This window comes from Amborella trichopoda, chromosome 9 (assembly GCF_054954075.1).
Source record: "Amborella trichopoda isolate Santa Cruz 75 chromosome 9, AtrichopodaSantaCruz75HAP2 v2.0, whole genome shotgun sequence".
In the NCBI taxonomy this organism is placed as follows: domain Eukaryota; kingdom Viridiplantae; phylum Streptophyta; class Magnoliopsida; order Amborellales; family Amborellaceae; genus Amborella; species Amborella trichopoda.
The window spans coordinates 56,994,915-57,007,079 of NC_142344.1; the positions used below are offsets into that span (position 1 = coordinate 56,994,915).

General features: G+C 33.2%; 1 protein-coding gene across 1 annotated transcript; it reads right to left on the reverse strand.

The window, feature by feature from the left end:
* Window positions 1-4,660: 4,660 nt before the first annotated feature.
* On the reverse strand, window positions 4,661-7,644 carry LOC105421707 (uncharacterized). The gene is made up of 3 exons (XM_011630040.3): window positions 7,387-7,644; window positions 5,306-5,391; window positions 4,661-5,093 (listed from the first exon to the last, which is right to left on the reverse strand). Exons 1-3 carry the CDS (start codon window positions 7,592-7,594, stop codon window positions 5,046-5,048), a joined length of 342 nt encoding a protein of 113 aa, XP_011628342.1. The 5' UTR covers window positions 7,595-7,644; the 3' UTR covers window positions 4,661-5,045.
* Window positions 7,645-12,165: the final 4,521 nt, after the last annotated feature.

A 12,165-nucleotide genomic window follows, 5' to 3' on the forward strand; every position in this document is an offset into this window, starting at 1 on the left:
TACCGGACCGTGCTTGACGATCTAGGTCAGTCGGTTGGAAAAAACCCATGTTACCTGGGCATAAAGAACAAATCGATAAGGGTTCTAATGGGTTAACCCTTGATGAGGTCAGAGAATATGCCCGGATGAGTGAGCTGAAGGACTGTGTGACCCTTGTGTGTGATGGTGGCCTACAGAGATAGAAGCCAAAACCTCATCCATGTACTATCACACGGCATGCATCTTGATAGATCATTCGAAAAAGCCAGAAATTCACCTTTTAGAGTGAAACGTATGCATGTACGAGAGATACTCATATGCGTCATAAAACTATGGTCGCATAAGGTCTTGGTGACCTTGACTTGTCTCTAGAAGACGACCTAAAATCCACAAACAGAGATTGCAATTCCTTGGCTCATCGGCCGGACTTTGGTAACCCGCTAATGAGCTCCAGCTTGGACTGTGGGTCATGGGAAACACTGAGTCAGTTTGACAAAGCAAGTGTGGTCTGTAGTCTACAGTTGAAGGTGGAGTGCCCCATGATTGTTGATTCCTAAATCATATGGATCATTTTCCCATCAAATTAATTTAATTGTGTTTGTTTTATGATGAAAATTATTTTAATATTATTATTTGAATTTTTATGAATCCCTGGATATTTTATTTATAATTTTTGGATTTATAAAATTAAAGATATTGATTTTACAATTGTTTAAATATTCAAATAATATTTTAAAATATTTTTATTAATTTTAAATATATAAAAATATCATGGGGGCTCATTGTGTACATGGGCCTGCCATATTTTTAGAATGTGGGGCCCATGAGTGCCTCCTTTGGGTGGCATGCCCTACCCTTATTCTCTTTCCTTTTTTTTGGTGATATGACAAGCCATATGATTGAAAGATACTAACTAAATATTGACTTGATATATCTTTGAAAGATTTTGTGGAAAGATTGTGTAGACTTGTGCTATTTTATGGTATGCGCAATATTTTGATTAAATTTAATTTAGTTAATATCTATTGATGTCCCATTTATGGAATGGATGGCTCAGATCTCTCACACCACAAGTCACCCTTGATCAACGATCTATGTTCAATCTCACAAGAAAATGCAAGCCAAGAAAAACCCTAAGAAACTCTAATATTATTCAAAGCCTATAAAAATAGATTGTCTGTACCAAAAAATCTCTACACCTTATCTTTCTATCTCTCTCTCTTAAGAAAGTTTATCTATCTCATGTTTGATTTCTCTCTCATATTGTGAAAGAACCTAAGGGTTTAGGTTATAGAGTTCTTCTGTCATCTCTCTCAAATATAGATTTATGACTAAGGGTTTTAGGGTTTTATAAAAGAGAATTCATCTCTCAAACTAGGTTGCTAAGAGAATTTATCTAGGGTTGAGTTTGTGATCCAAGGGGCTCATATTCCATTGGTGTGGCTTAGCCGAAATTTGTTTTTTCGGTTCGAGATTGAAGTTAGACTATTGATCCCGCGCCATCGGATGGTGGTGACTCGATGTAGGGTGTAATAAGCCCGGTTAAGGTAATCTCCGGCACTCTTCTTTTTCTTTCTTGCAATCTTATCTTTTATTCTCAAGCATAGTGCATAGTTGTTTCAATGACATCAAGTTGTTAAGATCTTGGTTTTCTTGTTATGTTGATTTATTTTGAAATTTATCTTATTATAATAAAGACCACATGTAAGTGATCTTATGCCAAAAGAAAAGGGTGAATATATATATATATTCCCCTGTAAATGATCACATAGGGCTTTCTTTCTGGTCTTATTGTATACTTTATCAATATGTTTGTCCGAAAACTTCATATACAATAATGGGGAAATTTAACAAAATATAACTAATTGATCAAGTACTTAACAATTTACCATTCTTCAACTGTGCTTAACTCATGATCATGTGTTAATTTGATTTTTTAAAAAACTAAATCAATAAATAATAGTAAAACATTAAATAGTTCAATTTTTAGTTGAATATTGATAAATTTCCCTAAAATAAATCCTCATTTGCTCAAGAAAATAAAGTGTATAATCTAACCATGAGCGAATAAGCTATTTCCCCTTAAATTTACAAATGGGAAAGAGAGTTACATCCACTCATCAATCATGTGTTGGATCGCCGGATTGAATTGATCGGTCCAAATCCGCTATCCAAAAAACACTACAAAATAAAAAGAAAATTTGAAAAAAAAAAAAAAAAAGGTTTTATGTGTTGTGATTTGCTGAAATACCTAAGCAAGCATTAGGAATGAGTTAATAAATCTGCCCTATCCTTTACAAGATTCTAACATTTGTTAAGAGACTTGTACACATGCACACTTACAATTTTTGTGGATCATTACCATCACATTAATGAACAAGTAACATGTTAATGTTCGAAAAACATAGTGAGAAATTAATCCAAATACACTTATAATTTCAACTATTTAATATTTTTTGTCTATGATAACGTTTCTTTTGATGGACTTTTTGAATTAAATAAAAATTGAAAAAATGTTAAATAATTCATCTTTTATGTGTATTTCGATATATTCCCAAGAGAGAGAGGGTGGACATGTAAAACGTAAAACACATACTACACCACACGATCACCATTGTTACTTGCAACAAACGATTGAAATTGAATTAGTAATTATAGTTAAATATCCTTTTCTTGAGAATTATGATAAGGGATTATATGCAATAAAATAATTTATTTTTTGTATATGGAGGTCACAACTACGTATAACCATTTGATAAGAAATTTGACAGTTTGGGTGCATTATAAAGTTCAAAATACTTCTTTGAACTCTGAGCTTGGTCAATGGAGCAAATGCAACTACCCAATTTTACATCTAATGATTAAGATTAATTGTGACCTCCTTGTACCAAAGGTGAATGATCTCAGAGTATATTTTTCCTAATGATAAACCACACGCTATGGATTATCGAAATAGAAGGTCAATGGCCATAGGGAGTACCATATCCTATGGTGTATAATATACTTGCGAAGGTCATTGAAGTGTTGTGATTGGACTTTAATGTTTCGTGGTAAATTGGAGTTAAAATAGATGGGGATCATTTATTTATTAAAAAAAAAAAAAGGTTTGTAAAGCCTTTTACCAGTTTTTTCAATTGATGAAATATGGTAGTAACGATTTCTCAGAGTCTAGGGAAGAACTTGTCACGTGCAACCCCCAACTTCAAGACATTTCCGGCAATTTTGAATTGGCTCGGTAAATTTGTGGACAATGCTTAAGCATAATTTTTGTCCCCCCTCTGGGGGGGCCTTCTAGCCGTGATTATGATGTAATGACTATTTTGCCATTGTGCACGGGAAAAGTTTTGAGGGTTTTAGGACCCACACACGTTCATATTAACAACAAGTTTCTTAACCTCAAATTCAAAAAAAATTTGGACATAAAGAAGCAATGATCTGATGATCTTTTGAAGAATAAAAACAAGTGTCATTTTGTTTTTAATCATGATGGTTGAGATGATAGACCTGAAGGATTTTGATTCATAATCATCCCTAATGTGAATTATAATATAAGGGTGGATTCACCATGGTAAATGTGTCCCTAAACCCACCTAAAACCTACCTTATCTTACATAGAATTAAAATTCCTTATGCTACATAGAATTAAAAGAGAGAGAAGAGAGTGAGATCACAACCAATCTCCAAGGGAGGGAGATCACAAATGTAAATTATTTGCATCAGAGATCTCGAGGTCAAGATTATTAATTAAAAGGGCTTTAGGCATCAAAACAACATTTTCTGACAAAATTTTAACGTATATAGTATAAAATTGACACCTTATATAAGTCACTTTTTTTAGTTGGCTTGTAACCATTTTGCTAGCCATGCATTTCCCAAAATCAACTTTCTACCTAATCGAATGCAAATGAGACTCGAATAAAGCCATCTTCAACATTTAGGATTATATACCAGAAGATTACTCGAGGCATTAACGATTAATCCTAACCAGCATATGTCAACTTGAAGTATACCACGAACTTTGAATCTGGTCGAAACGTTCCTAATGGTAAAGAGGGATTATCTCTCTTTCACTAAAGATAAATAGTCTTATTTATTATATGTTTTTTTGAGTATTTTATAGAACAATGCCAAAACAAAATGGTTCATATACAATGAGACGATTTACTTTTAGTGTGCAAAGCAATGTTTAAAAACACAGTTCAGTGCCAATCCAAAAACCGGTATGGAGGATCGGTGATCTGGAAAAACCGGGCCAAAAAAATGAGAAAAATTAAAACAGTCATTTCTCGATATATAGAGGGAACTTGACCGAACCACCAATGCCTGATCCAAATTGAATGATTCCAATCCAAATCAAATTTTTTAAAGAACTTGTTGTATTAAAGAAAAAACATGCAGTTAGATGTTAAAATAAGACGGGTCAAACTCATCACAGTATACAAAAAAAAATCTTTTGAATTCAAGCATAGTTTTACCTTTTGTACAAGAATTATGTATTCTCATTGCGTACTTTCCCAGACAGAGATAAAGAGGAAGCAATGGGAGCAATAGCATGGGAGGCATTTATAGCTCATGTTATGCTTCAACCCACAATTAGAGAGAGAGAGCCTTACAACCAATCAGAAAGAGTAAAGAGAGAGAAGAATGCAGCCTAAGAGAGAGAGAGAGAGAGAGCATCAACTATATATAATCACCACATGATCAACTTTATATAATCATCACATGAACATGTTTAACTTTGAAGCCCCCAACAAAAGGAAAAATCAGAAGAAGATGAAGAAAAAGTCACCTGGTGTTTGGGAGGGGAGCTCTCTAATTCTACTGATTGTTTCAGAAATCTAACCATTTAAAAAACGGGTACGGGCCTGTAATCCTCACTGAATTACCCCCCAAAAAAAAAAAAAAAAAGGTCACCTGGTGGACAATTTTAAAAATGGGTAGGGGCTTATATTCCCCTATGAATTACCCGAAAAAAAAGCCACCTGGTGCTGGAGAAGAAATTACCCAAGGAAACACTAATCTTCCTAATACTTTTTACATGAATTTGAAGCACAATAGAAAGCTTTTCAGCACCCTTCTTCCTTTCCTTTTCCATTCCCAAATATAGGGACCACCTAATAGAGAGAGAAGCCAACACAAAAAGCTTTGTCAGTTTCTATATGAGATAATCTAAAAGTAAAAATAAGAAAACAATTAGAACTAGCTATGAAAATTGTAAGCTTTTTTTGATATGTTTTTTTATTAAAAAAAATATAAAAAAAAGAGGCTTAAAAGTAGTTAAAATTGCATAATAAACGAAGATTAAAACAATAAATGAAAAACCAACCTGATCTGTGCATATGGTTTTGGGTAAGAAGCCTTTCTTCTTCCTGCTCACTTTACAAGGATGTATGGTGTTTGTTTCTTCACTGTCTAAAAAAAAAAAAGTAACAAACTAATAAATTTTGCTTTACATGATTAGAAAAGCCAAAAAAAAATGCCAACCTCAAAAAAACTTACAAGTCATATTATAGCAAAGGCAAGAATTATTGCAATCAAGTTAGTGATAAACACAATAGCTAAGCAGAGAGAAAAATACCTTTGTGATTTTTTGGTATGGTACAATAAAATCATCTATTTTTAGTACAAAAAAATCACACTCACCTCTACCTATCAGATGAAATCAGCCAGCTCGGAGACAATTGCCTCGACTATAATTGAAGTCCAATAAAAAATTTCTTAGACTTTTGCCGAGATTTGGTACTCTCTCACCTATTTTCCATCTGATGGCTTGAGGTACGAGGGATCTTTGTGTACCAAAGGTATCAGTCTCATTGTATGCAACAAATTCTTATATTTATGAGCATTTTGTGGATTTTGATTTCTCAAGAATATTGTTTGTATGTGAGGCTTTTCAAAGCTGGACCGAACAAAAATGAGTATTTATTCAAGAGCTTTTTCTGTTTCTTAAAAGAAAATAGATGAATTTTGAGAGATCTAAGCGTTGGGCAAATCCACCAAAACTTTGAGGAAAAACAATTGGACATTATTTAGAAATGTGGTAGATGTCACAAAAACTTAGACAAGAGTTTAAGTTTTGGTGAGTTTATAAGCTATAATAGGAAAACTTATAAAAATACACTTAAATTATCAATAATTTAAGATTTTTTTTCTTATTTGCATCATGATAACAGAGTGGTGGCCTCTCCAAGAAAGAGAGACAACCATCTTTTTTTTTTTTTTCAAAAAATAATTACTTTTAGTTTCTAAAATTTATTTATTTTACATATTTATAATCTCCATATTACAGGTTTTATAAACCTAAGAAATTAAGTCCAAAATCCATCTAAAAAATACATAATGAAGAAGGTGTGCATATCTACATAAGCCTTCTACGACTAAAAACACCGTGTGCTCCTATTAAAACAAGAAAATAGTAAAAAAAAAAACCATTAAATACTTCATCTTTTACATGTATTTTGATACGAAAAGCTTATATAAGGCGCACCTCAAAAATTTATTAAAAGAAATTGTTTCGATGCCCAAAAAATCCTCAAATTGATCATCTCGACATCGAGATGTATAGATATGAGAAAGAATAGATTTCCAAGTCTTAGAAATAGTGCATCTTATAATGCATTTTTGGTATGTCAATTTTTAAGTTTTTAAAGTGTTCATAGATTTGTTTGATCTACATTATTTTTTAAGCTATAAATTTTATAATTAAAAATAAAACTAAAATTTCAAACCATCACACAAATTTCATCTTTCAATACCATTTAATGGTGCACTTTATTTTGATTGTTCAGGGCCTCGGCCTTATATAAACCACACCTACTTTTACAAATTTCGTATAATATCTCATGACCCTACTCCACCTATTAAAATACTCTAAAAACCCAAAACTAACATTTGCTTAATCAGAGGAGAAACCCATCATTATCTCAAACGGGTGAACTCTGTATAAGGTGTCAACCTTATACTATTGAAGTAAGGTGTACCTCAAATCTACGTTGAATTTAAAGTTTAAGAAATTGTAACATCTATAAACAATTAAAAATCTTGAAAATACTTAAAAATCTTGAAAATAGATAATGCGTTAAAAAGATGAATGATTTTTATGATTATAAATCCCCCTCTTTTTCTTTTTTAGTGCTATGAATCTCAACAATTTGAGGGTTTTCCAGCACAGGAAAGACCTTCTCTAATTTGCTCCTCGGTGGCACGAGCCTGCGAACCAAAATCCAGTTAAAAAAAATAAAAAAGACCTTCTCTAGTGGGTTTATTAGGTACACCTTACTCGTACAGTATAAGGACACCTGATATAAACCTTTTCCTATCTCAACACAAGAATTCCAGCAAAAAAAAAACAAAATTAAAAAAAAAGAAAAAAAAAAAAAAGAAATTGATGTTGTGAGGAAATTATACCTGGAACCATAAACCCCTTTCCTGCACGAGTGCCCGAATCCAATGTGGAATCGGCCGAGTCAGGCATGTATCGATCGAGTCTGGTGGACTGCTGGACGATGCCCTGCTCGTTGCTGTGAAACATCCTGCGCACGAATGATGCTTCCATGGAACTGAGATACGACATGTGCTTCTCATCAGTCCAGTTGCGATGATCGTAGCCCTCCATCTCTCTCTCTAAAATCCCACCCCCTCTTTCTAAAATTCTCTCCTCCTTTCTCTCTCTAAATACTCGCCTTCTCTCTGTCTCTCTCTCTTAAATCTCCCCTTCTCTCTCTAAAATGCTCTCCCCCTGCACTCGTTGTCTCTCTCTCTAAAATCCGGTGACCGAAAGCTCTAAAATTTCTGTATCTCTCTCTAAAAACATCTCCGCCCTGCTCTCTTTGTCTCTCTCTCTCTCTAAAATCTGGTGACTGAAAGCTCTAAAATTTGGGGACTGTTGAAGGGGGAAGGAGGTTTTTATAGAGAGAGAGAGAGAGAGAATGGAGGAAAAGGGTTTGCTCTTTTTATCACTTTTTGGAAAGAATGGGAAGGGAGAAATATCTATGGATGATACAACTGCATTTTATTTCTAGAGAGAGAAAGCGTTTGGGATATTTTCGCATTCCATTTATAGAGAGAGAAAGTGCTGAGATATTTTTGCATACTAGTTTTAGAGAGAGAAAGTGTTGGGGGATATTTCGGAGAGCCTTTGGACAAAGTATGAAGCACAAATATCCCGGGCCTTGCGGGGATGACATAAGTGCCCCCTGGGTCCGTCCATATTTATTAAAATGCCATTGACCAGGGAAAGGAAAATTGTTGCGTGAGTCAGCCAGCCAGCCAATGTAGGGGTGGCAACGGGTGGGGTCAGGTCCATTTGAACCGGACCCGGACCTAGACCAATTAGACCAGACATAAAATTTAAAATATCTATGTACGTAACTATATCTCATAAATTGGGACCTAAAAGATATTACCGGACTTAGATCCAGACCCAAATAGTATTAGGGACCTAGATTTAGACTCGAACTTGACCTTTTGGGTCCAAGTTTTAGACCCATTCTCGGACCCAGATTAGGTCTACCCATCGTGTACCAGGTCGGGTCCAGGTTCATTGCCCTCCAGGGCCAAGAGCATGCTAACTCACAAGCGTCTATCATTAAGATGGACATTGTATAAAGTGTAACTCCATAGATTCCATATAGACTGTGTGTCAAGAAATAATATAAATATTTATTTTTATTTTTATTTTCATATTCATGATCACCTTGACAAGATGATGAATTCATAAAAAAAAAAAAAAAGAAAATTTCATATCGAACCTTAATTTCTCATATTATTTCATGATAGACTTTCATTCCGTTTTTTTTTCCAGCAGCAAAAAAAAATCCTTAAAGATTTCACCACACCCCTTCAGTTCTTATCTCTTTTTTTTTATTGACTTTTGACTATAAAAATTAGCTTCAATAAATCTTTTTATACCATTTCAACCTAAAAAAAAATTTAACCCACTTTTTCTTTTTCCGCCCATTAAAAAAGTTTTTGGGTTGAAATGGTATAAAGAGATTATTTTTGGTTAATTTTTATAATCAAAAGGCAATAAAAGAGGGAGATAAAAGATGATTGGGTATGGTGAAATCTTTAAGACCGCTTGAAAGAAAAATAGAATGAATGTCTATCATGAAATAATATGAAGAATTATGGTTCTATACGAAATTTTTCTTAAAAAAAAAAAGATAAAAAATCTACTTCTAAAATAAATTTTAGAGGGGGGACACATTTGTGGGCGGCTCACTCATAGAACCCCATCCAAAAAGGAAAATGGAGATTGTAGACTAATTCCTATGGAGACTACAAACTAATTCCTAAGGCTGCGGTTTTAGGAAATCTATGAAGTGAAATACGACATGTGCTTAAGGGGTAAGGTTTGTATGAGGTGGATACTTTATACTATACAAGTAAAGTGCACTTCTAAGTTTTGCTAGAAGATTCAATTCTAGTCATATAAATCATATAATGGCTTGAAAATATATATTCAATCCTAATTATAAAATTTAAAATTTAAAAAATAATACACATCAAGCAGTTTTGTTAATACTTGAAAATCTAGAAAATAGAAGGTCTAGATAACTTGTTACGCAAAGTACTATTTTTCTCTTGAAAATCTTAAAATTGTTTTTTTACTTTATATGCACATTTCGAGTTCGAGATGTTCAATTCAAAAGTTTTCCAACTCCTTGAAACTCTGTTCTATTGATTTTTGTTGTGCAACTTATCTCATAGTATAAGGTTAAAGCTTTATATGAAGGCCATAGCTTTATGAAATTTTGCAAGGCCACTTGTGAAAAGCTTGTAGAAACTAAAGTTTCAATACTAAAATATTAGTTAATGGCCAACAAATCCGTTTCTACCACGAGTTGTGGAACTTAAAGCTTTAAAAAGCATCAAATCTGGTAGATATGTAGGGACTTGAAATGGGCGAGGCTAACCATTTATAGGGTTTGAAATCCATTTGCTTTTATAATCATAATAAATTTTTCAGCACAAAAACTGTTTTTTTCAACAAGATTTGAGTTGCAATAAATCCACAGCTTTAAGAAACAGTTTCCCATATTGCTCCATTTTAAGAATATTATAAAGTGATTAAAAGTAAGTAGGAATGCTTTTTACTATTTGCTCTTCTAGGAGTTTTAGCAAAACCTTTCAACAACTTAACTAATCAAGCCCATACCCTATTCATATGGAATTATTAAGACCGGACTGAATTGGTGGTCTCGATTGATCTAGTCAAAGTTAAAAGATTGTTAAAAAACCAGTTAGAACCAATGTATGACCTGTTTTTTCTGGTTGGATCAGTTTGTTTTATTAGATTCGACTAGCTAAATGAAATTGAGCAATTTTTTTAATACAATTTACATTTTATAATTATTTATCTATTGTTCTTTCTTTTTCCAAAAATCTAGTCCAACCGATTCAACAAATGATTGGACTGGTTTTGACTAGACCAAACCCCTCACTGGTTCGGTGCCTAATCAAATCTTGATAACATTGATCCATTGAATAAGTGGGTTCAACCAAAGGCATTAGTATTTGGGTTGTTAAGAGGTTAGGGCCACCCCACAGTCTTTAGGGCCAAACCCAATTGTGGTCTGGGATTTGGGCCACATGTTAAGGCCTATGGGCCAGGCTTCATAGGCTCAAATTATTCATGGCCGGACTCAAACTAGCTCGGCCCTAGCCTCATGCCTAAATTTTTTCAATACAGGCCAAGCTTGGGCCTCGTTACCATGAATTCACGCTAGTCAAGCTTGAACCCGATCTCTTAATAGCATTTCTAAGTATACCATACGATGTATGGACATCCACCGTTGGTTCCAGATGGTACACAATAGATAGTAGATATTTTCCTTTTATTATGTTTTGGGGTAATTTAATAGAGAAGACATATCTCTACCAATTGTTTCAAGTTTAGGAATTATTTTTTTTAAGATATCAATAGGATGGTATAAGTGGAAATGAAAACCACAACATGGTATTAATGTGGTAATAAAAACCACAACATGGTATTAATGTTGTGGTGTCAGTAGAAATGAAAACCACAACATGATAACTAAGATGTAGAGGTACTACCACGACTCCAGCTCCCTTTTCAATGGGGGTGGTGTTACCACTTTGGTTTTAGATAATTATGAATCTATATTAAGATTATTAAATGAAAAGGGCGAAAAAAAGTGCAGTCTTGCATTGTTGACGTGTAAAAGAGAGGCCTAAGGTTGCTCTCAATGAGAACAATTTGTCGATGGCGTAGGCAAAAAGTTTCATAAAAGGCAGCCATAAAAACCAGTGTTAGCGTTTGTTTAATATTATTAAGGAAATTTATGGAAGTTTAGAAATAAACTATTTAACAATGCTAAAAGACTTTATACTCAAACGGAAGTATACTGTCCCGCTACTCCCTTGGATAAAACTCAATATAAGGGTAATTTCATAATTCTAAAAGGAATCAGGGAATTTATATGTACTAGAAAAAATAATGTCTCAAGATTAACCAAAGATTGATCAATTTTTGAAGGGCGAGATATAAGTGACAAAAACTGCAAACTTTAAATTTTGTTTCCTTTGAAAATAATCATACTGAGAAAAAATAAGAATTGAAATCTCTATATCATAGAAAAAATAATGCCTCAAGAACAAAAAAACATATAATCTGCAGTATTCTAACAAAAATAAAAAAGATACAAAAAAATCTACTAAAATATGAAAGCATATAAAGAATGATTAAAACCAAACATATTCAAATGAAGTTGAAAATTAATGGGAAAATATAAATTTTAACGAATCGATTTTTTAATTAAAGTGAGTATTAATGACAAAAAAAGTTTTTAATCTTTGTCATAATGTAAAGAATATTTAAAAATGCATTGCAAATTAAATTCTTTATTTTTGTGAATTTATATGTATATATATATATATATATTTTAAATACCAGCCGATCACCAAAACCGCCCAAAACCAGAACTGGCCGGTTCCGATCTAACTGTGCGGTTAGCAATTAGATCGCCCGATTTTTCTAACAATGGACACGGCGCACTCACATGTCTTGTTCTTTTATTCCTTTAAAAAAGAAAAGGAAAAGTATACAATGAGATCTTTTACCTTTGGTATAAGGTGGTCACAATTAATCTTGACCAATGAATGTGGAATTGGATGATTGCATTAATTTCATTGACCTAGAAAAATATTCAAAAAAAAAATTCT

Bases quoted from the DNA above. Each gene is read 5' to 3' on its own strand.
- LOC105421707 (XM_011630040.3), bottom strand. From the start codon at position 7,594: ATGGAGGGCTACGATCATCGCAACTGGACTGATGAGAAGCACATGTCG. The intron at 5,392-7,386 runs GTATAATTTCCT...TTTTTTTTTTAG, and splicing joins AAAGGGGTTTATGGTTCCAG to ACAGTGAAGAAACAAACACC. The intron at 5,094-5,305 runs GTTGGTTTTTCA...TCTCTCTATTAG, and splicing joins AAACCATATGCACAGATCAG to GTGGTCCCTATATTTGGGAA.